Here is a 27,767-nt window from a genome sequence, read left to right as displayed (position 1 = left end):
GTTTTACTAACCTACTAATCAAGCTGCTCCTGGTCTGCTCCAGTCCCCGCCATATCATTTCCTTCTCACACAGCACATGTGTTTTTAGTTTACCTCCACCCACTCTCCTCTTCTCTCCCCTCAACCCCCCCCCCCCCCCCCCCCCCACTCATCATCTCCTCTCCCTGTCCTTTCCCACTGAACAATAAATAATATTACACAATAATTAAATTAGTTTATAAAGAGAGTAGAGGTGCTGCATCACTGTCGCATTCCCAAGAACTGACCCATTGCGCGCTCGTGCCCGCTACACCACAAGTTACAATGTTGTAACGACGTAATGACATCACGGCCGCAGCTCTGATTCCTGTAGTCCAGTTCCTTCTTCCTAGTTCGTCACACTGCTTGTTTCTTCCACCGGCCAGCAGAACGGAGACGCGAAGACTACAATGTCTCATCAAACGGGCATACAAGGTAAATGTTCAGCATGTATTTACCCGGTTGCCACACACCACTGGAAGATAACACACGATCGGCTTCCAAGAAATACGGCCAGGGGATTATGGCAACTGCAAACCTGTTGTTTCGTTATGCATCAGCGACAATATTGCCCCGGTGTTCTCTATCGGGATAGCCGCGGTGCTCTGGCGAAGGAGAGGAATTCATGACAAGTGTATCCAGCGATGCGCTGTCCACTATCATAGTCCTAATATGGTTAGACGACTCAGCTTAGATTTATATTTCTATTCACAAGCGGTAGCCGATACTGTTGCCAGGAACAGATGATCTCTTTAAATCGGTCAGATACTAAGTTTCAAAGGTCCTTAGCACGGTAACAGCCGGCTGTCTTCTCACCGATGCGTAAAATAAATCTCGGTTGTGATTGTTGAGATTTTGGTGGTAAGATACGTTGACATAGTCGAACAATTTGTTTAAGTAAATGGTGATTAGAAATATGTAAACATTTTTAAAAAAAACAGTAGCCTAAAGCTAAAGTATTTTAGGCCAAGAGAAGGGTTGGCCTGTGCACTTGACATTGTCCTTTAATTACCTAGTATAGTGTTGTTGACTTGATTTTAGTAAACAATACCCTATATAACTATATGTTTTAGTTATGCGAGTTAAGGAATTATGTCCTTTATAAATGTATTATATAGCTTTTTGTTGCCAATGTCAAAAGTTACTTGTCTAACCCAGTCTCCATCAATGTCCCCAGCGGCAGGGGAGGTGAGGGAGATATTCGCCAAGGCCAGGAACGGTGGCTTGCGTCTCATCAAGGTGGTCATAGAGAATGGTAAGAACTGACCAGACAGGAATAATCCCCTACTCCTTGCATCAGGATTGTCTCCATCAGATAAGATGAGGGGTGGAGAGAGTGTTCAGAAGTTCCAGGCTGGGAGGAACCACCTCTGCCACCCTCTGACCTTAACCTGTCTGCTCCACCTGACCTAACCTACCAAGCCAGCTTGTGTGTCCCAGCCCTGAGCACCTGTGTGTGTGTCCTAACCCTGAACATGTGTGTGTGTCCTAACCCTGAACATATGTGTGTGTGTTCCAGAGAAGCTAGTGCTGGGCGGCACCAGACCAGTGAGCCAGAAGTGGGACCAGGAGTACGACAGCCACGTCCTGCCACTTCTGGATGACCTGCTGCCCTGCTACCTCCTCTACCGCCTGGACTCCACCAACAACCAGGGCTACGAGTGGATCTTCCTGGCCTGGTCCCCCGACCACTCACCGGTCTGTATACTCACCGCTAGCTCATGGGGGGAGCAGGGCAGTGGGTGGGTTTGGAGGAAATCTTATTGAGCTGCTTTTGATTATTCAGACAAAGTGACTGAGATGTTACACATACATGTTATAGGTACCTTTGTCTGTCTGTCAGGTTCCTTCCAGTCACACTTTCACATCACATCTGGTCTATTGTTGGTTAAATTGTAAATAGTTATTATCAGGTGTGTGTTTGTGTGTGCGTGCGCATGTGTATCTGTGAGAGGGAGATAGAGAGACAGATAAAAGCTTGAGGTCTGTGACACTGTGGATTGCCTGTCTAGAAGAAGAGCTGCCCCTTTGTGGTGCTAAATAGAATTATTTGCAAGTCTAATGATCCATTTAGGTTTTCAACGGTAAACAGAAGACGCTGTCTCTCTCCTGGCAGGAGTCAATAAACATGGCTTCCTACCAAGCACACCAGCCAAACTTGCTCCGTGCCTCTGGCACAAGTCTGCCACTGCTAGCTCATAACTTTTCCTTGTTAGGATAGGCAGATTGTCAATGACTAAAATATGTTTTTTCTTCTCCTAGGTGCGTCAGAAGATGTTGTATGCTGCCACAAGAGCCACAGTGAAGAAAGAGTTTGGTGGTGGACACATCAAAGATGACATCTTTGGAACAACTAAGGTTAGTTGAAGCCATTTTGCTGGATGGGATTCCTCTGTGGTCGTCCCCAGGTAGACCCCCTCACGCTGCCGTTTCTCCCCAGGATGAAGTGTCCCTCAGCGGGTACAGAAAGTACCAAGTCTCCCAGGCTGCTCCACTCCCTCTGACCGCTGCTGAAGAGGAACTCAGACAGATCAAACTAAATGAGGTACACACGCAAACACACACATACACATTTAAGCAGACCTTGCAGACGTTGACAACAAAGACCCAGCCTGATGCATTAGTCCCCAGTCCGACAGTCCAGTCAATACTGACAGATCAATACTGTTGATTTGGCTGATCCAGACCAAACATCCAGACCACTGGCCTGGATCCTGCTCCGTCTGCCTTCGGCGGGACGATGTCACAGGGTTCGCTGTTTGTGAGAGATGAGAGGATGGGTTGTCATGGTGACTAGCTATCTACAGGCCGACACTAGACTCTGCCCAACCCCCTCTGCTGCTCTGTCAGTCCAACACTACAAACTTACACCCAGCAAGTCACTCCACCAGGCAGCACTTAGAGTAACACACACTGTGGGACTGATCAAATTAGACGGAAATCTCCCTTTTCCCAAAATACTTTACAGGCACACATCTGAACTGCAAACACGTGCTGTTCTTACATGCAACAACATCTTTCCATAAAAGGAAATAGCCTGTCTCCAGCTTCAGAGAGCAAGCCCACCAATAGCTTCCCACCAGGAAGCTGAGTTTCACATCACATGCATCTCTATGTTGAGGACTGTGGTTGCGGTTAGGGCTGTGTGGCCAGATAATACAACACTAATCTACGTGTTGGAGGGCCGCACGAAAGAGGCTTTCACATTTGCCATTATTCATTTGCTGAGAGACGGTGCTTATTAAGTAGATGGATGAGAGGATGCGAAGCCCCAATCCGCTAGGTTACAACCAGAGAGCATGTCCACGGCCCACTGCAATCTCCCTTCGTAAAGCTTCCAGCGACATAACATGTGCGGCAGAGCCAGGCATGAGCAATGGATGTAACAGGCATCATTAATCCATCATATTCTACAGCTGTTATTCAGGCCTGATTAAGAGGTTTATAATCTCCCTCAGGTTGGTGATTGCTTGCTGCACTGCTACTACTGTCTGTGGCGCTGCAAGTGCTGTTTGCATCAGTAGTGGTTCTTGATCTGCTTATGTAGGCAAATCGTGTGTGTTTCATGCAAATTTCACACAGGGGTTTACCCTAGGTGAGAGACTTCCTTCTTCTAAATTAATCAACCGGCTCTTTGTTTGAGTTGAACTGTCGCATGACTGATTTTGTTTCCACTGGATTATAATTCCTGCTCTCTCCCTCTCACACACACATTGTCTCTCTTTCTCTGTGTCCCTGTCTTCCTTCTCTCTCTCTTTTCCCCTCCGTCTTTCTTTCTTCCTATCTTTCTCTTTCTTTCTTTCATGCTCTTTCCCTTTCGTGCTCTTTCCCTTTCCCTTTCTCTCTCTCTCTCTCTCTCTCTCTCTCTCTCTCTCTCTCTCTCTCTCTCTCTCTCTCTCTCTCTCTCTCTCTCTCTCTCTCTCTCTCTCTCTCTCTCTCTCTCTCTCTCTCTCTCTCTCTCTCTCTCTCCATCTTTGTAGGTGCAGACAGACATTGGTGTGGACACCAAACTGCAGACTGTGGCGGGAGTGGCCTTCCCCATGCAGAGAGATGCTATCCAGGCTATGGAGCAGTTCAGAGACAAGATAATCAACTATGTTCAGCTGGTCAGTGCCTGGCTGAAATAAGTGTGTATGTGGGTGTGGTGCCTTTCTGTAGCATATCATCATCAGCATCTTCATGTTTATCTTTCCCCTATCCCCAGGAGATAGACTTCAGGAATGAGTCTATCAAGTTGTCCAGCACTGCTCCAACAGAGCTGAAGGAGCTACCCAAGAGGATCCCTAAGGACGCGGCTCGCTACCACTTCTTCCTGTACAAACACAACCATGAGGGCGACTACCTGGAGTCCACAGGTGGGCCTCCGCTACCCTGCAAGGGGAGCTCTGACTGAAGGGGAAGAGAGTGCTGAGACTGCTTCGAAAGGGGGATATATATTTATGATCGTTGTCTCTGTGTGCAATTGCAGAAGAGCCTAATTGCTCTATTACTCATATGGCCTGTGTGTGTGTGTGTGTTTGTATTCTTTAGTCTTCATCTACTCCATGCCGGGCTATAAGTGCAGCATCAGGGAGAGGATGCTGTACTCCAGCTGTAAAAACCCTCTGGTCGACACAGTGGAGAACAACTTACGCCTACACATAGCCAAGAAGGTAGGACTGCTTTTATTAATGGATGTGCTGTAAATCAAACTTATCTTTCGAAAGATTAGCCATGTCAAGTGAAGTTACAAGGAAGTACTTTTCTGGTCTCTCACCTACTCATCCACAAATACTGATATTCCAGGTAGTGTTAATGCCATGTTGTAGGATTGATATGTCTATGTGGTAGGGATGCAGTTAAACAGTACTGTTCACTGCATATAACAGTACAGTATGAATCAGTGAATACATACAGAGCCAGCTTTGACAAGGAACAGCGCAGTAGAGTGTGTGTCTGAGCTCTACCACTGACCTGTGTTCCTGGGGCAGATGGAGATAGACAACGGCGACGACCTGACAGGAGACTTCCTGTATGAGGAGGTCCACCCGAAGCAGCACGCTCACAAGCAGGTCTTCGCCAAGCCCAGGGGCCCGCCAGGGAAGAAGGGAGGACGCAGGATCACACGAGCGCCTGGGAAAGGGGATGCGGACGAGTGACCTTGAGCCTGAAACACCCCTCCTTGTAATTCCAAAATGGAACGGTCCACAAAGTAGTTATTTTACCAACCCCTTGTTGTGAATCATTTCCCTAACACTCCTTTAACTCTTTAGACATCCAGGTAGACTGAACTATGCACTCAGAACCAGATACTAAAAGCCATATTAACACTCCGCCCCAACGTTTGTAGCATGTCCAACAGTAGGCTTCTCAGTAGTGTGTGTCCCTGGGCGCCTGTACGGGAATGTAGATCTAGGAGGCTGGGAAATGGGGACTTCCTGCTATAGAAGACCCCTTGTTTATAGCCTGTTGGTAAACTATTAGATGAAGCCATATGTATGCAAAGCCTAATGCTTTTATACTGTTTGTGTGTATGGAGCGTGTTTATACAAGCCTAGTTTAATTTTAATATAGAGTATATGAATCTTTCACTCAGTACATTTGTAAAAGGAACAGGGATCAGCTAGAAATCTGTTTTAGTGGTGCTGTTGAGAGCATCATGTGATTATATTTAGCATTATTTTACTTAAGAATTAAATCATAGAGAAGCTATTTTTCTATGCTTGTAATATTTTGTGTGTGTTAGTGAGGGTGTTTCCTTCTTAGCTGTCACAGCCTGAAGCTAAATAAATGGCTGGGATTCAGCCCATTGTTTAGCCAAACACATTTTGTTTGAGAGAGTCCCAGATCAGGTGTAACTACATTTCACATTGGAGGACTATCCCATAATATGCAATGCGTTTGAACCACAGCAGTGCAGCAGCTTTCTACTTGATAACGTCACGTGCATGTGTTGTAAGGAAGGAGATACAAGCATTGGGTCAGGTACGATCCCTCACAATATCGTTTGAGTTTAGGATGTGATGTAATCATATATCTGTGCTTTGGGTTAACTTGACCCTGGACTGTGCATGCGTAGTAGTGACGCACATACGAAGGGAATTGGATGACATTCCCCTGGTCTTCTGTTGATGTGAACCACTGTTACCCAAACTACCTGTAGAGGGCGTTTCATTGTGAAACTATCATTCTTTAAACTATCATCATGTCTCAAATTATGTTTTTTCTATGGATCAAATGTCGAAAGAAGTAAAGGATAATAAACTATTTAAATCACAACCACATTTTGGTTCATTTATATATGACTACTTTACAGAGTTGCTTTACATAGTGGCTATCAATGTAGGAACCGCATTGGCCCTTTAAGATCTTCCATAGTCACATGACCCGGAAGCATGAAAAAAAATAAGAGCCGCATGTGTTTGTTTACTTGACGAAGGTAAGAATGAACCGCTAGTTTCGTTCGTTGACAGTGCAGGAAAACAGTATTTCTAGGTTATAGTGAGTTAGAAAGTATGACTTAAAGCTAACGCAATATAAATGCTTGCTTCTGTCAAACAGAACGTAATGCCAATATACCATCAATTAGCTACGGCACAATTAATAACAACAGTAAAACTAACAGAAGTCGCATAATTAATCTGGTAACATCAATTACATAATTATGGCTTTTTACTACATTTCAGGGCACTTGCCTTCATTTATTTATGTGCATATGCGTAGTGTAATGTATTGTGGTGTGTCTATCTCTCAGAGGTCAGCTTAGTAATGAGATAACGATGGAAGATGACCCCGTAGCTGCGAGCGTGCCTGTCCCCGACAGCTTCATATCAGACCACGAGGGTTTCTTTGGGACCATTAAAAACTGCTCCAGAGACTTTGTGGTCACTGAGATAGACATCGACGGCCACGTGGTGACTGAAGACAGCAGCTCCGTCGTCTGTCAGCCAGGTGTATGTCGCGACACTAAGGAGAGGACAGCTCAAGCTCCGTCTAAGAGGAGAGAGAGTGGTTCCTCTGCATGTAGACCCAGCCTCACTCAGGACTGCTCCATCTCAGGAGTTGAGCCTACAGACGCAGGAGCTGGTAAGCAGCATGATGTCCTCCCTCTCAGAGGAGAGAGTTTGGACCTGAGCTTAGTCTTGGGCCAGACCACTCAGGCAGAGTTGGAGAAGTTTGTCACCACATTCAGAAACGGACAAAAGGTGCTCGCAGAGCATGAGCTTACCCTGGGATCTTTCCCAGATAAACTCCAGCGGGCCAATGTGCACCGTGCAGTACGACATCATTTCCCATTTTTGATGACAGTGACCAGCCAATCAGAAATCAGAGTGAAGGAGGACCCTGACTACAAAGAGCTGTCGGGATTAGTTAGCGAGGAGGACGCAGAGAACTTCTTCAGGTTCCTGGATGCCAAGGTCCCGGGGTCGACATATACCTTCAGACCTGAGGATAGGAAGCAGAACAGGACGGCAGTGCATCACTTCCTGAGCCGTAGGTTTGGCAAGCTGGTGGAGACTAAGAGCTTCAGCCAACAGGGGGTGACAAAGAGCTCCAGTGAGCAAAAAGAAACCAGCCAGCGGGGAGAGACTAGGATCTCTGTGAGGCTGAGAGAACGAGGAAAGACCACCAAGAGGAGTGCTGGAGAACGTAGAGAAGAGCAGGAGGTCTACACTGGTGAGAGAAACTACATACTGGCGAAAAACAACTCTTTCCACAACTGTAATTTCTCTGCTCTGTTTTCTGTATGTGTGATTCCTGTGTGTGTTTCCTCCTGCAGCCTTCACTCTGCGTAAGGAGAACGTGGAGACCCTGGAGGCTATCAGCCTCATGGCGACAGCGCTGGACGTCGTGCCCTCAGACTTCACCTACGCTGGCATCAAGGACAAGAGGGCCGTCACTCACCAGGGCATGGTGGTCAAGAAGGTCTCAGTTCAGAGGTAACACACTCACCAGGGCATGGTGGTCAAGAAGGTCTCAGTTCAGAGGTAACACACTCACCAGGTCATGGTGGTCAAGAGGGTCTCAGTTCAGAGGTAACACACTCACCAGGGCATGGTGGTCAAGAAGGTCTCAGCTCAGAGGTAACACACTCACCAGGGCATGGTGGTCAAGAAGGTCTCAGTTCAGAGGTAACACACCCACCAGGGCATGGTGGTCAAGAAGGTCTCAGTTCAGAGGTAACACACTCACCAGGGCATGGTGGTCAAGAGGGTCTCAGCTCAGAGGTAACACACTCACCAGGGCATGGTGGTCAAGAAGGTCTCAGTTCAGAGGTAACACACTCACCAGGGCATGGTGGTCAAGAAGGTCCCAGTTCAGAGGTAACACACCCACCAGGGCATGGTGGTCAAGAGGGTCTCAGTTCAGAGGTAACACACCCACCAGGGCATGGTGGTCAAGAAGGTCTCAGTTCAGAGGTAACACACTCACCAGGGCATGGTGGTCAAGAGGGTCTCAGCTCAGAGGTAACACACCCACCAGGGCATGGTGGTCAAGAAGGTCTCAGTTCAGAGGTAACACACCCATCAGACACAGTCAGCTGCCTGTTTACGGATGCTCTGTGGTAATGTTGGACTACACGGTCTAAATGATGCCAATGTAACGCTGTCCAAACCGACAGGCAGTGGGATTTGAACCTCTTATCACTGAGATATCCCTTCATAACTACTGTGTGTTTCTGTGCGTGTGTGTGTTGCCAGGCTGATGGAGATGGTGCCAGACTTGGAGAGGAGAGGTCTGGTTCTGTCCCGGGTCCGCTGGGCCTCCGGGCCGCTGAGCCTGGGTCGTCTGCAGGGGAACCACTTTGACCTGGTGGTGCGAGATCTGACACCACACCCGTGTCACGGCTCCCAGAAGGACCTGACTGCTCTGGTGCAGGAAGCTGTGGACAATGTCAAGGTGACCCACTCACATCCTCCAGGATGGTTCTCAACAGGGCCTCCTTGAATCCATCATGTCCTCCTTCCTTGTGGTCCCGTGGGAGTTTGAGGAGGCTTCAGTCAGTCTGTATGTGAGCGTGAGAATCAGATGTTTAGTAACTGCTGTGGTGCTTCCTGCAGACCAGAGGTTTCGTGAATTACTACGGCCCTCAGAGGTTTGGGAGTGCCCAGACTGTCCAATCAGACGAGGTCGGACTGGCTCTGCTCAAAGAGGACCTGGTACTGTCTGATTACGACACCTAGCCCTGCATACATGCATATCTGCTCAATGAGACATACCAGATCTTCATGTGACTTGGAGTGTGTGTGTGTGTGTGTGTGTGTGAGAGGTGTTGGCAGTGCGATTGTTCTTCACCCCAGAGGAAGGTGATGACCCTCAGAACCAGGCAAAAAGAATCTTCCTCCAGACTGGTGAGTAAATCAACACCTGCCACAGCGGACTGTAAAACAACAGACTGTCTTATCCTCTCCTCTCTCTGTGGTGCCCAGGTGATGCCAAGGCTAGCCTGGCGCTGATGCCCATGTCCAAGCCTCGGGAGCGCATCATGCTGCGGGCGCTACACCGCTACGGGACGGGCCCCGAGGGCTGTGCCCGCGCCTGGCTCGCTCTGCCCCATGGCATGAGGGTGTTTTACCCCCACGCGTACTGCAGCCGGGTGTGGAACCAGGCGGTGGCTCACAGGCTGGCCATGCTGGGGCACAAGCCCAGGCAGGGTGACCTGGTCTGGGTACACAGTGATGCAGGGGGGCTGGAGACCCTGGAGGAACCAAATCAGTCTCAGGTAACCAACTACGCACACAAAGTATGAAAGGCTGATGATATTGCCTTCCGAGCTGATCCCTGTCTACTGCTCCTGCAGATCCATGTGGTCACCAGAGAAGAGGAGGAGCAGGGAGTCTACTCACTAGCTCAGGTGGGTGTGTGTTCAGTTTGGGATGGTTCATTTTGCACTTAGAGACAGTACTGGGACAGTGAGGAAAGAAGTTAGTTGCAAGCCCTGCCTGGATGGCTGTATTGGTTAATACATTTGTCAATGGCGGTCAATTTTTTATAGGGGCGGGCTGCCTCAAATAAATACATGTGTGGGAAACTCTGATGTCTGGAAATGCCCTTAGTAGCTGTCCTAATGTGTGTTTCAGGTGGTTCTACCCATGCCAGGCAACAGTGTCCAGTACCCAGAGAGCACCCTGGGGGCGTGGTACCAGGCCAGGCTGGCGCAGGACGGACTGCACAACTGCCGCTTCAGAATCACCAGCCTCAAACTGAACCTCCCTGGCTGCCATCGCCCCCTGCTGGCCCTCCCACGCAATCTGACCTTCAGCCTGCAGGTCCTGGAGCAGGGGGCTGGGACGAGAGAGGGAGGAGGAGAGGGGTGCCAGCTAGAGAAGGATGCAGCATCACCCAAGCCACAGAACGACACAGACACGGCCTGTCTGAATCTGACCTTTGACCTTGACACTTCATGTTACGCCACCGTCTGCCTGAGGGAGCTCATGAAGCATGATCTCTGAACTGATTTGGTTCAACTGTTGCCTAGACGATTGAAACTGCGTGTGTGTCAAAGGTAAATTTCCTTTTTGGTATTATGGCATCCTCTGTCTGTGATTTTAATAAAACAAACTGTCAAATTCCTGCTGAATTATTCCAGTAAGACAAGTTTTAGTTTAGATAGGAGTTTAGATTCCAGTTAAACGACCCAGTGGACACTAGATGGAGACAAGGTACCATCAGCAAATATATGGCCTGTCTTAGCTGAGGGACTGTCAAAATATCTCACTTTTTTCTGTGTGCGATTCACCAGCGGGAGGAATATTTAAGTCCAACTATTAAATGAAGCATAGCATTCTGTGGAGTTCACCTCGAACTGTGCCTTGAGTGACGTAGGGAAATCTGAATAATTTTCAGACAGGCCTCATCCTGTGGTTCAATTATCATTTAAAATGTAGATTTGAAAATAGCTGTAAACACTTGGCTCTCATCCCACCATCCAGCCTCACCTAACATCCTCCATTCCTCTCCACTGATGAGCCACGATGTGATTTCACCCAAGGATAACAGTGCCATCAGACACAAACAGCAACATTGAAGCTCAGCTAAGCCCCTGGTAGGATCTACTGAAATCTGAGGAAACTGTCTTCAGATGTCTCGTTGATGTGGAACCTAGCCATGTATGAGCTAGCTATACTGTTAGGTTTGACTGTGTGGAGACAAGTTAGACTTTGGCTCTCACTGTAACACGACTCATTTGAGCCCGGGTCTTGTCAGGTCTGTTGGGTGTATGTGCAGACACAGACATGGCTGAGTGACTTTGGCCCACTGCACTTCCTCTCCAGCCGACCCAGAGTCAATGTTGACCCACTTGGGCGTTAAACATGACAAGTTTCTTCCATCTCTCCCTTGGTTGGAGAGATAGCCCGACGCATACATGGAGAGGGAGGGAGAGGCAGAAAGACTAATGAAAAGCATTGTGTTGAAGGGAGGTCTTTCTGCTTGAGCAGCCTTGCTAAGTGTGACTGGGAGCCATGTCATCTTCATGTAGTCTTGAACCTCAGCAGCTCAGCTGAAGGACACGTCTTCAGAACAAGGAGGAGAGAACTACATTTACATTTAGTCATTTAGCAGACGCTCTTATCCAGAGCGACTTACAGTAAATACAGGGATATTTCCCCCGTGGCAAGTAGGGTGAAGTGCCTTGCCCAAGGACACAACGTCCTTTTGCACAGCCAGGAATTGAACCGGCAACCTTGTGATTAATAGCTGAATCGCTAACCGCTCAGCCATCTGACCCCCAGAACTAGCTGTGTCCACCAACCCAGATAGCTCAGCACGGTGTTTGTAAGCACAATTACAGGTTGAGTAGTCAGTCCTGTCATATCTCAGGGTTGTCTGTCAGACCATGGATTGGGGGGAAAAGAAAGTTTAACTATCAGACATGGATGGGAGCCTTTTTGTGTGAAGAAACTGCTGCAGATGTTGTGTGGTGTTATCTTAGTTTAAATAATGTGTGTGTGTGCGTGTGTATTTCTGTGAGAAGAGTTTGTTGTTGTAGTCATATGGCTGTCTCTGAATATAGTCCAGATGTGACAGCCTGTGTACACTTGGTTGTCAACTGTGGTCTGGAAAGACTGGAAAAGCAAAAGCAATGTTTTTGTTGAAAATGTCAAAATACTTTCCGTGTTTGCTAAGGAATGGAAAGAAATGCTTCAACAGATAATGCATATTCTTGTTTTTCCAGTGTCACAGTAGCTTTGATCTTATTTGATATGCTTGCGCCTACAGTATGTTTTTAAGATGTCTGATAATGTTATACTGCTTGTGAAAAGCACTTTCACAAAGCAGTTGCTTAAAACCTTGTCAACCCCTTCAAAGACATCCTGTCCTTGCAACTCCCACGATAGACGAGGCGGAGATTTATCGTGACAAGGTTCATTGCAAAAGCTAGTCATACTAATGCAGATGTATGCTCTCATTGAGATGCAGTGTGAAGGCTGCTAGTGTGGGCTGACGAGGCCCAGCAGGATGGACGCTTGGTCATCAGGCTCGGTGGCCTTGCACCTTGACCCAAGGACATATCGAGCTGTGGAAAGTCTAAAAGGATTTTGTGGGGTGAATCCATTGACCGACAGTGTCAATGCTGGGTGGCACAACAGTTCATTTCCGTAACGCAGATCAATTGGATCTTCTGTAATGTACGAAATGCCACGCGAGAGAATGAGGACACTGCCTTCATCTAGCGGGTGTCTGAATCCGCTCTCACTTTCCAGCTCATCATTTCTCTTGATCACTCTTTCACTCTATTCCTTCGTTCTCTTTCCCCCCTCTCTCTGTATTTCCCTACCTCTCTCTCTCTCTCCGTCTCTCTCTTTTGTCCTCTGTCATTATTTCTCTCTCTCTCTACCCTCTCTCTCTCGGTCCAGGAGGCAGCTGCTGCCGTGCCCTGGGAAAGTGGTATTTAAAAGAATCAGGAAATAACTGTCACCCCTCAGCTCCCTTCCAGAACCCTGGCAAGCCATCCATCACCTCTGACAGGAGGCGCACACACACACACACACACACCTTAACTCACACGCACACTTCACAACTCCCGTCTGTTACTCTTTCGGCTCAGTCCGTTCCTCTCTCTCTCTCTCTCTCTCTCTCTCTCTCTCTCTCTCTCTCTCCTGCTTTCTCCTTCATCCAGCCATACTCAGTTCATCCTTTGAGACGCCTAAAAGCTCTTTTCATCACACATTGTGGACATGCAGCAGAACTCTGTGAGCAAACTCACTGCATGTCTTTCTCCCGAATTTGTGTGTGTGTGTGTGTGTCCACCCATGTTAGCACGGCCCGGAGGCAGCACGCAGATGGCTGTCCTGATGGCTGCTATCCTCCTGGTCTCCCCAGCCTGTTGGCCCTTCCAGGGCCCAGCCCAGCTCTCTGTCCTCTGTGACCCATGAGCAGCACTCGACTGACTGTGGCCAGACACCCTCCCTCCCTGACTGTGGACAGACTCCCTCCCTCCTTGACTGTGACCACCATGAAGGCCTCTGACACTGTGGGATGGGAATGTGCTTCAACCGTGACTCGGAGCAACCTCTGACCGTGACTGATTAGGAACCTACTGACCATCACTCTGACTCTACCGAGTCCTGAGTCTGACCATCCCTCCTGACCCTCCTGACTCCCTCTGCTCTCCTTCGTCCATCTGGCCCTGAGACGGAGATCCAGCCCATCTGCTGCTGGGGCAGACAGCTCTAATGCTGCGGGCCTGGCTGCCACCATCCTGGGACACAGCTACCCTGGCTGGACCTGGAGAGGAGCCTGGTGAGGTCGTCTGCACGGCCTGTTTGAGTGCCGAGACCGTCTACGTCTGACTGACATGGTGCTCTTGCGTAATCCCGCCCTCGCATTCCCCAAGTCTTAACTTTCCAGTGATCACATGTTCCAGGATCAGAGTCTGCCTGTCTGAAGACCACCAGAACATGACTGAGGAAACCCAGACTTAGAGGCCACCCAGCTTACACCCCCCTGTTCACCCACCCCCCCCCCCCCTCTCTATCTCCATCTCTCCACCCCCTTTCATGAGATGTTCCCAGACAGACCTAGTACAGGACAACTCACTCAGTCACACAGCCCAACCACAGTCTGAATCATCCTGTATGGAATGACTGATAGAGTGACCCTGGGTGCTGAGCCAAGGTTGACCGAGGTGAGCCGAGGCGATCAGATGAGCGGCGGTCAAACAAGCCTCCCCCTCTCCCCACCGTGTCCTTGTGTCTCCGTCTGCGGGGACGAGAAGATCGTGTGACGCATTCCGACAGTGCCTCGCAGTTGTGCGCAAGGACACCACAATCTGCCATCTCATGTGCTTCCCACTATAGCACACGGTCCAACACACACACACACAAGCACACACAATCAGCTGTCTGGCATCTAGTGATAGGAGACATGCTCAGACTGTCAGCGAGGCTGAGACTTATCAGGTTGAGGTGAGATGTCGGACGGTGTGTGTCATGCTCGCAGTGAAAAAGAGGAGTAGGAGAAAGAGTGATGTCTGTTGTGAGGTCACTTCCTCAGCCCTCCAGCCAGAGTGTTCAGGTTCTCACACAGTGCCCTCCAGCCCTGCCCCTGCCCCAGGCCACCAGGGAGCTGAGGAGGTGGGGGTCCAGGAGGGCCAGTGTTAGTGTCAGAGACCATCAGCTTTACCTTGAGTTAAAGCTCTCTAAACCCCTCTGAACAATGAGCCAGCCCGGGCCCTGTGAGACAGGATTTAGTGAAATGTGTCTAAATTGGCATGTGATAGAGCCTTAATGTCCCTGGCACTCCCCTGTCTCCAACCGTGTGAAATCACCAGGCAGCCAACACAAACCACTGCTCGCCAGCACTGCTCTGCTAGTAGAGAATGTTATTGCTTAGGTGGGAAAGATGTTCAAGCCAAAATCTATAATGTGTTGGACAATGTAATAGTATGCTTTAAGGACTTCCTGGCTCTCAGCTCCATCACATCCTGCTAATATTGCCTCATGCTGCAGACTAAGCTGTTTTCATGTCCTGCTGTGATTTAGATATTTGCCAACGATTTAGTCTTTGTTAACCAAATCTTTCTAGACAGGATTTGGCTCTGTGGCCCCCGGCTATTTGTCAGGAAAAAACCCCTCAACCAAAACCCGTAAATGGTTTCATAAGGTCCTTGAAGATCTGTTGAAGGGTGTTGTAGAATTCCCCCTGATCTTAAAAGAACTTTCCTCCAGATCCTTCTCACAAACTAATACCAGGGGTCCTACTGAGGCCTTTGTGATCTGCTCTGAATCCCTCTTTAATGGCAGCAGGGCGCTGGGTCTCCAGCGCTCAGCAGACATACAGCATGTGTGCCCAGGGCTGGCTCTGCGTTTACCCTGCTATTACACCTGCATACTCAGCAGGCTGATTTCCATGTGGAGGTCATAGATAAACACAGGGGGCAGCATTTGAATGCATGAGAAAGGTTCAGGAGAAGTTCAAAGGAAACAAGGCCTCGTTTTCATAATTAGTAGGTAGGCGTGCATCACCTGGGACGCACTCACGCTAGCTGTGTTGTGAGTGTGTGTGTGTGTAACAGGTGTGCGTGTGTCTGCTTGTGTGAGCAAGACCGTGGGTTGCAGGGGCCCGTGTATCTGTCTGATAGGACATCTCTGTCTCTCTGACACAGCAAAAAAAAAAGCTTTCAATTACACCCTATGGAAACGACCTCAGATTTCCATACCGAGCTCACGATCAGCATCTGGAGATGGAACGTAAACATGCATCCTGTCAAGACCCGTCCCATCTCCCCAGGGCAGCCAGAGACAGCCACACACTGGGACAGCTCTCTGGCACACTTAGGCCCACAACACAGAACAACCACAAACGGTAGAAATTAATCAGGGCGCATTGGATTTGGCTCGCAGCCGGTAGCTGGTTCCGAGCCACTGGATTCATCACAGCGATGAACAATAAGACGTAAGACGAAATTGAGTAGGGCCCAAGTATTGGATGGTATTTGCTGTTGTTGACTAAGGCCTGCTCTGTGTGGAAGTTGTGGTCCAGAGGAGGGGGGGGGAGGCTGGTGTGGACGTCTCATCTGTTCTTCCTCTGATTGCGATCACATCCCCAGCTGCTTCAAGGACACTCCGCAGCCGTTTCTGTACTTCCTCCAGGAGCCTGGGTCTGCAGTGATGGATGGAGCGTCCAGGGGCAGCAGCTGTCACAAAGGAATGGAATAGCATTATTCTACTCACTCCATCACAAGCCCAGGCACTGGAGCTTTCATGGTTATTAACCCACATGTTTTACATAATCACAGTCAGTGTGGGTGTCTTATCAGTGAGAGTCTGACTCAGGAAGACAGCCCAGTGTACACGCCAGCTGGGCTATTTTTACATACGCACATCCGAGCAGACGCAGAGGACAGTGGTGCGTAGCTCTGCCTCGGTGCGAGACTGAACTTATGTGTACAGTTAACGGTTTCCCACAACCGTGCTCGCGCACGCGCACACACACACACACTGCCACTCGTTCTCACAGAGAACCTGACCTAGAAGCCCTTCTAAACTACAGCCATGTGTAGAGCACCCCCAAGATCGCTCTGAGAACCAGCGCCAGTGATTGCTCATGTGATAGCTAATCTGTCCCAGACAAACAATCTTCCTTTTACGTCTCCACACCCGTACGGCTCTCCCTTCTCCTTCCCCCCCTGCTCCCCGTCTCCTTCCCCCTCTCACAGCTCTCCCTTCTCCTTCCCCCTCTCACAGCTCTCCCGTCTCTTTCCCCCCCCTGCTCCCCGTCTCCTTCCCCCTTCTCCTTCCCCCCCTGCTCCCCGTCTCCTTCCCCCTCTCACAGCTCTCCCTTCTCCTTCCCCCTCTCACAGCTCTCCCTTCTCCTTCCCCCCCCTCCTCCCCGTCTCCTTCCCCCTCTCACAGGTCTCCCCAACCTTCTGCCACTCCACACACAGCTATGTCTCCTCTATGCCATCATTAATTGATGAGACCTCTCCTATCCTCCTGTAAGTTTTTCTCCTTGTTATAAATCTATTCTCATTCCACTCTGACAGAGAGGCTTTTGGAAACTATTAAAGTATGTCTGTGCTTGACAGTGTGTGTGCATGACTGTGTGTGTGTGTGTGTGTGTGTCCACTCACACATATCCAGTTACCAAGGACAACCTTTTCTTTCCATTGCCATAAATCCACTGTTAGCTGTCCTGATGATAAGGGCTTTGATGTCTGAAAGTTTTCTGAATGGTGCAGATTCATTCTAGCTTTCCCTCGTGAATTATATTGAATACTTTGCTAGTGCCTTCACCCATTTACAGTGTACAGTTATCGGAACCAGGATGAAACCTACATCTGTCCCATTAAAACTCCACCCATTGTCTGAGCCGTGAACAACCTAACTGGTACATAAACAACCGCACACACTCACACACACACATACATGCACGCCCTCACTGTGCTACACCCAACACAGACACCCCTCACGATCTCTTGTTAACCCACGGAGATCCAACCCGGCGTGACAGCCCATGTCCCGGAGGCAGCGGAGCATGCTGTACAAACCCCAAACATCCCCAGTGAGTAACGCACCTCTCAGCCTTCTGGAGGCTCCTCACCTCCCTGTGAACCCTGCGTTGGTGCAACAGCCAAACCCTTCCCCGCAACCAAGGAATGCTCGTGTCAAAACAATTGGACACCCCCTCATCTGATCATCTGACATCCTGTAGTAGTGAGCAGAGCTCCGGGCCACACGGGGTTAACTGGGGAGAGGGCGGTATGAGCTGATTTCGAGAGGGGATGGAGGAGCGGTCGTCATTGAGGGATGTGTGGAATAGACCGGGCTTCCCTGCCACAACAGCCCCATCCTTCCCCTCCCCCCGAATCGGTCATCCTACCTAATAACCGTTCTGAACCATTCTCCTGAGATCACCCCTTTCTGGATTCTGTGAGGAGAATGGAGAAGAGGAGATGATATAAAGGAAATGTGAGAAGAGGAGAGGAGAAAACATGAGAGAAGCAGAGAGGAGAAGAGAGCAGAGGAGCAGAGGAAAGGAGAGTTATAAACCAGGGCAGGAGGTCATTCAGGTAATGATTGTTAATGGCCCATAAACCTCAGCATCGTCATAGTGATGACTACAGTGGCGTCCACACAGTATCACATTCCTGCCATACCAGAGGATGAGCCAGACTGGGGAGGGAGTGGGGAGAGGAGGAAGGAGAGGAGGAAGGAGAGGGATGCATAAAGAAAACAGTCTTCGACACTCCTTCTGACACCTGGAAGAGGAGGAGTTTGGGAGAAAGACTGTAACTGTGGTTGACACTGGAATCCCACAGTCCCAGACACACCTGTGAGTCTGGATTCCAGTCGTGATCCTTCCAGAAGGCATAATAGATGTCCTCAGGTCTGCTTTTCCTTCCGCTTCTACACTGTGCAGAAACATGCAAACTGAATTATTGAAATCTCATGACATCTGACTGATTACAAGGCTACTATTCACCATCCGGCTCTGTCGAGTCAAACTATGTTCTCTTTGCACTGGAACAGATCAAATCAAATTTCACGTAAAACCTTTGAAAGCGAAGAGAAATGTGTTGACAGACGAGCGAGTGTTGGGAGTCACTGGTTCTTCAGGCGGACGGCTGAGAACTGAGGGTGACCTCAGATGTCCCTCACTCTGGTGTAGTGGAGCGTAAGTCATGTGGAACTGCTCAGCCTCCTTAATGAGGAGGCAGCAACTGTCTCTCTGCCTCCCCTGCTGCCTCTGTCTATGCCTCCACCTCTGGCTCTTCCGCTGCCTCTTCTTCTGCCTCTGGTCTTCCTACACCCATGTCTATGTCTTCCCCCTCTGGTTCTGTCTACATCTCCACCTCTGCCCTTTGCTGCCTCTGTCTTTGGGTTCCCCTCAGCCCGTGTGCCCTGCCTGTCAAACACACCCTGGCTGATGAGCTCCCAGCCTGTCGCTCTGTCACCTCCTGTCACTCTCACACACGTCTCAGTGAGCAGGGACGGAGGAAGGAACAACCTGGAATTCATCTGATTAGCTGTTTCCCACGTGGCTGCCCAGTAGCTCCCAGACAGAGACCGGCTCTCCGTCATGCCTGGGCTCTCTGGGAGGTCTCTGCTGAACGCTAGATGGATGCAGACAGGAAGGATAAAGAGGCAGGCTTTAGCTTAGCTCACTAACACTGTCTTAGTGTATTGGCACCAAAGCACGACTGTACAGACAAAAGCTTTGTAACAAAGCTGACCTTCTGAACCGAATGTGGGCTGTGTTCAGTGAACCTCAGCACCTTAATGAACCTTGAAGAACCCTCTTCCTGTCACCCTCAGCCCAGCTCGCATGCTTCCACCCTCCCCAGAGCACGACCCTGGGGTAGGCTGGACCACCGCGCTGCCCCAGGGCGCCGGGCAGTAACCCGAGCCCAGTCGAGGTGAGGGGTCAAGGGTTAGCTGGCATTATGGTCTGGGGGGCAGGGGGCACACCCCCTCGTGTCATGCTTTTAATTGTAATTGTCATGTTGATGGAGAGGAAAGGGACTGGAAAATTAGCGAGCTAACATAAATTTGAATGAAATATCGTTTTTTGTAAAGGGGGAGGAAAGGTTTGACACAGTGAGCTATCGTATCTTGGGGCAACCTGGTGTCAGAGGTTGAGTTGTAGCTGTGTGTTTGTAGCAGTAAGTTGTCTTTGGGGGGTTCAGGTTGTAGGTCTTGTCTGGAGAGCTTCTGAGCTGTTTGTTCCCCACCATTTCAGTTTATTGTAGCGGCACTGTTGTGTAAGGGGAGTTGCGTGAGTACTGAAGGACACACACACACAGTCTCAGAGTGATGGAGAGAGAACGAGAAATAGAGCATGTGAAAGATGGAAAGTGGCAGGAAGAGGAGAACAGTAAAGAAAACAATCTTTCTCTGATGAGCTGATGATGTGTCCTGTCTGTCTCCTGCTCTGCTAGCTGGATCTCCAGGACAGTCTGTCCTTGAAATTTGCCGTCCTACAGCCGTGGTAGTAAAACACATGTGGGCTTGTAAAGGAATGGAGGGGGGGATGGGGGGTGGGGGGAAGAGCCTCAGACCTATGCTCCCCCACCCACCCTCCCTCCTCTCCAGGGATCACTACCCTGGCAAGCCGCTGCAAAGGGACACGTCTGGTCTTCACAGTCAGTATGTAACCTTACCCGTGTGGGTTGTCCTGGTCCAGGGTGTGCAGTGGGTGTGGTTCAGAGGGTTAGTATAGTGCGCTGTGTGTCTCCTGTTGTCTCTCCTGGGCACTGTATAGACTGAAGCCTGGAGCAACGTTTCATTGTCTTTTGCGTAAAAAAAAGAAGAAGAATTATACAAGATGACTATTTCTCACCCTGTACTTTTGGTTGACAAATCAAGTAGTTGATTTAATGGTAAATGTGTGGCCACATCCTTTCCGTCCGTCTCACAATTGATTGTAATTAATATAATTGAATTACCTTTATATAAGTACAAGTTTAATAGTTTAAAGTTGTACCTATGAAGCTTTGTCCACAGCAGCTCCTTAACAGTGTGACATGCCCCTCTTCACTACACAGGCCTTCTCTGGCTTGTCCATATGTGAGTTCACAAAAGTGGCATTTCTGCCAATCCCATCATGCCCTGGTGTCCTATGTTTCTTCTGTGTCGATGGCAAGCCTGGGATATGTATTATTGATCCGTAGCCATGACGATGGAACTTGATCGCTAGTGACGTGAAGCCTGCCAATAGGTGTCAGATGTCCTGGTCAGGTGATGATGACATCACGGTTGTTAGATCATCACAGTGGGCCTCACTTCCAAACACAATCCTGGAGTTGATACAAACACTAAATCAACTGGCAGATGGAGCTTACTCAGCCTAGTTTCAAATATAGCACTGAGGCACAACATGCTCTCCGAATGACTGAAGTGCAATTTGAATTTTAAAAGGTTGTGTATAATTAAAATGCAATTATACAGTGTTAGTTATTCATAAGTTTGTGCTTACATAAGTGGTACATTAGGCTAAATGATGGAATGGAACACATTGCAGACATTACAGTTGCATGCTCACACACACACACACACACACACACTCACCCTTGCTTTGTATTGACTAGCAGAACTCATCTGCTCTCCCTTGGGATGAGTCTCTGAGAAGGACAGTCCTGTTGTGACTGGACACCTCTCTCTGTCCCATGCAGGAACGCTCAGAGCAGCGGGTTGTGTCACAGTGACTAAAGAGTGTGTCATTTTAATGACTTCATGTCTTAAAACAATTTGCATTTTGCACTACATTACAATTCCTGTAATATTTGTATTTTACATTGTATTTTATATTGTAAATTGGCAACTTATATTTTATTTTATGGCAACTCATATCTTATTTTATTGTATATTTTATTTTAATTGTATTCCACTTAGTATTGCTAGTGTATGTATCCTTAGTATAGTTGGACCACATATTTAAATTTAAGAGTCCTATATGTTTATTGTATGCACCTTCCTGCCAAAGCAAATTCCTTGTCTGTGCAAACTTTCATGGCGAATAAATCCCTTTCTGCTTCTGATTCTGATAAGTCATAACATAGAATACAAACAAAATCCTACATGTTGCAAGACACACCATCTTAGCTGTAGGTATGAAGGAATGGAGGGTTGGAGGTAGCAGGGACAGCCTGCAGCCTGGTGGTCTGTTTGACAGGTCCATGAGGGACTGTAGCCTGGAGACAGGTAGAGAGAAGTGGACCTGAGTTCACCTGTCTGTCTGTACGTGACTATATCTACCCATCTGCTTGTTTGCCTAATTTCTTGCCGCATGCCTGTCTAGCTGTCTGCCTGTGTGGGTGTGTACGTTTCTGTGTGTGTCTGTGTGTGTAAGGCTGTGTGTGTGTGTGTAGCCTTTGGCCTCACTAGCCACCTGCTCTAGTGACTGACGAGACAAACGACATAGTTTCCAGAGAGCAGTGTTTTATGGGGGACAGGTAACACCTGTCTAGAAGGTTCAACAGTTTCAATGCAGATCTGTAGGAGTAGGGCTGTTTGATCTGGGGTGTGTGCGCAGGTGCCCGTGTCGGTCTGTGTGTGTGTGTGTGTGTGACGGGGGGGGGGTGTTTACATATTATTGGTCCTATGCTAGTAATTAGGCTAGTGAGTTAAAGTATTGATCCCTGGCACCTCCTCATGGTGATAGTATTGATCTATTGATGGGGACCCTGTGGGACTACACACACTGATGTAACCACTCTCTATGTTGAACCACAACGCATCTACACCGCCTGTCACGCGTTCCTCAATCCCCCTCCCACACTCTCTCTCTCTCTTTTTCTTTCTATTTTTCTTTCTTTCTTTCCGTGTTTGTGCCTTGCAACGAAGCATGTCAAAATACACAATCTCAGTGTTCCTGAGAAATGGTCTGCATGTGAAGTGGGACAACCTCACATCAAGTTCCCTCCTTTTGTCTTCCTCCTTGGTCGACCTCAATGTATGCTGCCTCGCCCCTACACAATGTTTAATCCCACCGTACATCGCCAGATTACCACAATGATGTCAGATTATCGTCTACGGGGGTTTGGGGGAGAGTCTATTGTGAAGAGGCACAGTGTGTTGAAGTCCTTGGCCTAATGTTTACATTAAATCCTGTGTTCACGGCAGGGGGTCAAGCTCTTAGTATGTCTTTAACAAGGACTGACACAGTAAAGCTAACCACCCCCACCCTCGCCTGCTCATGGTCAATCAAGCAAACGAGGTTAATCAAGCTCCACTGTTTCAGATGGCATGTGTGTGTTCGCCCCCCCCTCCCTCCCCTACAATGGCATTGTTTTTGTGCTCTGAGTGATTACTGTGTCCAACCCCCCACCCCCCCTTTTTTTTTCAATTTTCCATAATGCTTCTGTCCCCTCCCCCTTCTGTTCCTCACCCGTCTGTGGGTGCGGGTCGTACCACCTTGGAGACGGGGGTGGGGTGGTGGGGGAGGTGAGGATGGGGCCGTATGGCATCAGGACTGTCCTCTCTCTAACTGTCACCAGGCGGGGGAGAGGGGGCGTGTTAGCCTGCACTGGCAGCATTGTGAGCCAATGGGGTGTGAGTAATGTTTGCTGGGTCTCACCAGGGGCCCCTGGGCATCGGCACAAAGGACCTGGGGGTGTGGGGGACAAACTGTAAGACACACACACACACAAACACACACACACAAACACACACACAGACGTACATATAGAGAGATCAGCCTGCTCATCGAGATGTTACTCAACTGACATTACTGTAATGGACACCACTTTTTGTCATAGACATGCATTTTGTTTAGTCATTTGAAATTTAGCATAGCATGTCAATTTGCTCAAATTAAAACATATTTATTAGTAAAGGCCATTATGTAAGTACATTTTGATTCAGACATGGATTCCGGCCATGGAACATTCCAGAATCATTTTGTGTTCCCTTTCTCAACAATGATCAGGTCAGAGAGGTTTGGAATCAGACCCTCATCTTGATTAACTTACAGCAGTAATCTGTCTCAGTCTCTCACCATCGCTATGAGTCTATCTCACATCTCAAACAAATGGGACATGAAGAATAAACCAGGTTATGTCTAAAAGCTCCAAAGGAAGATTTACAAGATTAAAGATGCATAGCCCAGCACTTGCATTTGACAAACTAGATTTGGTGGAGGACTAGTAACACAGAAGAGGCTTTGGATGTGATTAACTCAGGCTAATGTGACTAATGTGGCTGTAGAGGACACAGCGCCTTCTCCCTCAAGTCAGAGTTACAACGTTAGCTGTCAGAGATCCACAGCCCACTTAACCACATGATGAATGGTTTAATCCCCAAACTACAGAGGGTCAGCCGGAAATGCACATCAGTCAAACCAGCAAACCCCATCCATTAAGCTCCTGGCACAACACTTTATGAAGCTCCTAATCCAATTGCTCGACACTGAAGGACATCCCTGAGAAGGAGTCACTGGGTGACAGGGGGTTTCAGACCCTGGGTCTCCCATATGAAAGACAGGGGTCAGCTCAATGAGCCGAAGCCTTGGGTGGTGGTGAGGCGTTCCTCTCTGAGGGTGATGAGGCTCGTCTGGTCTGCAGCTCCAGGGTGTCGCCACTGCCCCCCCCGAGACCCGCGACCTTTCACCCCGCTAGCTCACAGGTCATCTCTGAGGTCAGCCCTGGACTGCCTGAGTTCCCACCGAAAGAGTCTGAACCCACAAGGCCACGGATACACACACACACACACACACACGCACACACACACACACATACACACATACACACCATCATTCATGGAAACAAACCATCACACACACAGATCTTGCCGTCTGAAGAGATAGACAGAGGAAGGTCTCATCAAAAGACACCCTACAGTTCATGATTAACACGTGGTCTGACACACACACACAATCAGCCAGCCTGCCTCTCCACCTCCCCAGGTGAGCAAGTATGACTTCACCATTTAGATGAAATTCAGCTTTAATGTTTGAGCAAGGACGTTATTAAGTTTGCCCAGAGTCTAGAAGTCTAGCGATCTGTATTAATTACACATTACGGTAATAAGTAACCAGTGATTTATGGTGCCGCTTTTGGTGTCAACTGCACTGCAGCAGAGACAGGTATCATTAGTCTGCTAGACTCCTAAGTCCAGGCCGTATAAACATAATGAGGTCTTTCATTATGGAGCGGCAAGAGCAGCACCAGTAAGCTGTTTATCCTACACTTTCTCCCTCTTCCTTCTCTCTCTCTCACTCTCTCACTCTCTCTCACTCTCTCTCTCTCTCTCTCTCACACTCTCTCTCACTCTCTCCCACTCTCCCTCTCTCTCACTCTCTCACTCTCTCTCACTCTCTCTCACTCTCTCCCACTCTCTCACTCTCTCTCACTCTCTCTCTCACCTCATTGAGGCTGTTTAACTTGGCGCTAAACAATGTGGGTTATCAAACCCAAGCCTGCTTTCTCTCTATCACCCAACCCACTCCCCTCTCTCTCCTGTACTCCTGGCTTTTCTCTCCCACCTCTTTTCTCTTCCTCCCTTACTCCCTCCATCTGTTTTCTAGCCCCTTGGTCTCTAACACTGTCTTCTCCCTTTTTCTCTCCCTCGTAAACCTCCTCCTCCTCCCTCACTCTGACGCTTCCTCTTGGGCTCCTCTCCCCAGGCGCGTTGACATCATTGTGCAGTAAGCCAAGTTAAAACAACAGGCAGTTTTAATGGGGGCCCAGATCTCACAGCAGGGCCTCTCACAGCAGGGTCTCCTTGCTGCTAGCGTACTGGACTACTGGCCTGAGTCTGACTGGGTTTATTCCACTTCCACTTCCTTGGCCCAGCCCCAGTCCCAGTCCCAGCCCCAGCCCCAGCCTAGCCCTAACCCTAGCTCTAGGCCTAACCCTAACCCCTCTGTGTTAACCTTGTCTGGGTAGGGCTGTTCACAAACATCTGGCTCTGGAACAAAAAGTGATCCCATGTGTTTCGCTGGGCTGTGTTCATTGTCTCCTCAAGCAACCTCATTCTCACAAAACTGCAAAAAGAAAAGAAAAGATCTGCCCGAAAATACAATAATGGTTACATCCTGTAAAGAAGATTGGCCATGCTGGGTTTTCAGAAAAAATCTTTTCAGTTGGAATCCATCTGTTATCCTGCTGTTGCAAACCTGAAGGAGTGTACACTGCAGGGACCGAAGGACTACATGAGAAAAAGAGGTGGTGCTTTCCTGCTTTCATGATGATCAGTTGATCTGTGAGTCTCAGAGCAAGGTCAAACAGGTCACCTCAGTGTGAGACAACAGTCCCTCAACACCCAGACACCGTCAGGGTGTTTGATGCCAAAACAACCGTGTGTGGTGCCATGGTGATGAGTCATAGGTAGCAGGAATACAGAAGGTTACCATGGCACCTAGTTGTGAGAATGCTCTCTCTCTCTCGGACATACACACACACAGTTACAGCGTCCAGTGGAAGAAACCGACGCTGACACAGCAGAGTTTTCCCAACCCTGAAATGATGGAGGTAAAGATCAGCTGTGGTCAGGTTCCACCTGAGGACCTTTTCCTTATGCCTCCTCTTGGAGACCAAAGCCCAGAGATGAAAACCTACCTCGGTCACAAAAATAGCTGTGTACCGTAGGGTAGATATGGAACCATTGAGTATCATGTTCATTTTGGCCATACCTGTGACTACATACCTGAGACAGTCTGTCCAGTCATTTTACCAGAAGTAGAGAGAGAAAGAAAGTGAGAAAAAGAGAGAGACAGAAAGAGACAGAAAGAGAGAAAGAGACAGAGAGAGACAGAACGAGAGAGAAAGAAAGAGAGACACACAGAGGGAGTGGGTCTGTATAGAGAGACCAAGTCAGGCTAACAGTGATGAAGATTCAGGAGACCTGATCCTGCATGTGCTTTCACTGGCTAAGAGAGATGGATGATGGGTGTGGGGGGGAGAGGGGCCTTCAGAGAGCAGGAAGGGGAACAGGAGGAGGGAGAGTTGGACAGTGGAGGAGGAGGCATGTTCTTTGCAACATAAGGAGCTGGAGTGAAGCCAAGAATTCTGGGAGCTGGCGAGTTCTGAGGAAGTGCTGCATGGTGGGGTATCTAACCCCCACTCCCCCCCCCCCCCCCGCACACCCCTCCTCAACCCCTCACTACTCCTCTCCATTCCTCTCACCTTCCCGCCACCCTCCCCCCATTTTTCAACCTCTGCCCTCCTTCTTCACTCCCCAGTCCTCCCTCCGCTCCCTGCCCCAACCTTTCCTCCTCTGTTACTTTCTTGTCCTCTCTTATTCCAATTTGAAGGAGCCAGAAGACAGACATTTGGCTGGAGTTGTGAAGATGACAAGAACATTCATTTCTGGGGACTGTCAAAATGATTTACTTTACTGGCAGCCCCAAAGGGGTCGACCTCATTGCTTTTATCCACATCCTCGTGTGTGTGTGTGTGTGTGTGGGGGTTGTGTTTGTATGATAGTTTGTGACTGTGACTCTGTGGATTTGTTTATGTTACAACAATGAGTCTTTGTCTGTGTGTGTGTGTGTGTGTGTGTGTGTGTGTGTGTGTGTGTGTGTGTGTGTGTGTGTGTGTGTGTGAAGCCTAGCCCTTAGGTGTGTGTGTGACATTCCTTAGTGTGACCCTGAAGCTACATACCGTCAGACACTTCCTCCTAACTACTCAGACCCCCGCTGAGAGAAGTGAGCTTGACACACACACACACACACACACACTAGCCACACAGACACACTCAGAGGTTTGTTTCTCTTGCAGATTGACTCACTAAACAACCAGTCAATCCTTCCTCCCCCACTGCTTTCTACCTTCCCTCATCCCTCCCTCTCCTCCTCAGCCCTCCCTCTCCTCCTCAGCCCTCTTCCCCATCCCCCTCTTCCTGTCCCTTAGCCCTTCAACCCTAAACCTTCCCCTCCATCATCCATCCTTTTAATTACTGCTAGAAGAGAGCTAGAGACTTCTGGAGATTTCAGCAAATTGGGCCAGAGAGCTTGAGAGTCAATTAGCATGAACAGCCATTGCTAGTGTTTAGGTATGCCTGCTATGTGACTGGTGGAGGTACAAGGGAGAGTTTCCGGATGTGGAAAGCATGTGTGTATGTGTGTGTAAGCCTAATTGGGCTAGGTTAGTTTAGAGTGGTTAGAGTGTCCATGGGGGGTGGCCTGAACAACCAATCCACTTAAACGGATTAACATTTAACCAGCGACTTCACTTCACTGTCACACACCTGTCAGAGACTAGAATACCACTGGGAAGCCAACAATCTGTATGTGTGTGTGCGTGTCAGCGGGGGGTGAGCACTGTTGACTCCCCACAGTCAGTAATCACCCCCTCGGTGGCTGGAATGCCAGAGAGGAGGAAGTGG

The 27,767-nt window shown here is 48.9% G+C and overlaps 2 protein-coding genes across 4 annotated transcripts; both read left to right on the top strand.

Annotated features, from left to right (window-relative positions):
- The first annotated feature begins 287 nt into the window (after nucleotides 1–287).
- twf1b (twinfilin actin-binding protein 1b) lies at nucleotides 288–6,276 on the top strand. The gene is made up of 9 exons (XM_047023170.1): nucleotides 288–453; nucleotides 1,196–1,273; nucleotides 1,538–1,716; nucleotides 2,281–2,376; nucleotides 2,459–2,563; nucleotides 3,999–4,124; nucleotides 4,223–4,373; nucleotides 4,549–4,670; nucleotides 4,989–6,276. Exons 1-9 carry the CDS (start codon nucleotides 429–431, stop codon nucleotides 5,154–5,156), a joined length of 1,050 nt encoding a protein of 349 aa, XP_046879126.1. The 5' UTR covers nucleotides 288–428; the 3' UTR covers nucleotides 5,157–6,276.
- Nucleotides 6,277–6,383: 107 nt separating this feature from the next.
- pus7l (pseudouridine synthase 7 like) lies at nucleotides 6,384–11,016 on the top strand. 3 transcript variants are annotated; one of them, XR_006956301.1, is made up of 10 exons: nucleotides 6,443–6,641; nucleotides 6,752–7,674; nucleotides 7,778–7,937; nucleotides 8,700–8,898; nucleotides 9,060–9,158; nucleotides 9,269–9,350; nucleotides 9,429–9,721; nucleotides 9,800–9,853; nucleotides 10,080–10,504; nucleotides 10,932–11,016. XR_006956301.1 is itself a non-coding variant. In XM_047022789.1 (9 exons), exons 2-9 carry the CDS (start codon nucleotides 6,777–6,779, stop codon nucleotides 10,449–10,451), a joined length of 2,157 nt encoding a protein of 718 aa, XP_046878745.1. In that variant the 5' UTR covers nucleotides 6,384–6,436; nucleotides 6,752–6,776; the 3' UTR covers nucleotides 10,452–10,559. The 3 variants fall into 3 exon arrangements, 2 of the variants coding, with proteins under 2 accessions (XP_046878745.1, XP_046878744.1); XM_047022789.1 differs by lacking the exons at nucleotides 6,443–6,641; nucleotides 10,932–11,016 and adding an exon at nucleotides 6,384–6,436 and having other exon boundaries at nucleotides 10,080–10,559; XM_047022788.1 differs by lacking the exon at nucleotides 10,932–11,016 and having other exon boundaries at nucleotides 10,080–10,559.
- The last annotated feature ends 16,751 nt before the right edge of the window (nucleotides 11,017–27,767 follow it).

This window comes from Hypomesus transpacificus, chromosome 7, assembly GCF_021917145.1.
Source record: "Hypomesus transpacificus isolate Combined female chromosome 7, fHypTra1, whole genome shotgun sequence".
Taxonomy (NCBI): domain Eukaryota; kingdom Metazoa; phylum Chordata; class Actinopteri; order Osmeriformes; family Osmeridae; genus Hypomesus; species Hypomesus transpacificus.
This window is presented reverse-complemented; position numbering and strand designations above follow the sequence as displayed.

What these genes read in the sequence shown, in the direction of transcription:
- twf1b (XM_047023170.1), top strand. Translation starts at nt 429, where the DNA reads ATGTCTCATCAAACGGGCATACAAG. An exon ending in TCATCAAACGGGCATACAAG is followed by an intron (nt 454 to 1,195) that starts GTAAATGTTCAG and finishes CAATGTCCCCAG; the next exon opens with CGGCAGGGGAGGTGAGGGAG. An exon ending in GCCTACACATAGCCAAGAAG is followed by an intron (nt 4,671 to 4,988) that starts GTAGGACTGCTT and finishes TTCCTGGGGCAG; the next exon opens with ATGGAGATAGACAACGGCGA.
- pus7l (XM_047022789.1), top strand. Translation starts at nt 6,777, where the DNA reads ATGGAAGATGACCCCGTAGCTGCGAGCGTGCCTGTCCCCGACAGCTTC. An exon ending in CTCTGCTCAAAGAGGACCTG is followed by an intron (nt 9,159 to 9,268) that starts GTACTGTCTGAT and finishes TGTGTGTGAGAG; the next exon opens with GTGTTGGCAGTGCGATTGTT. An exon ending in GAGTCTACTCACTAGCTCAG is followed by an intron (nt 9,854 to 10,079) that starts GTGGGTGTGTGT and finishes TGTGTGTTTCAG; the next exon opens with GTGGTTCTACCCATGCCAGG.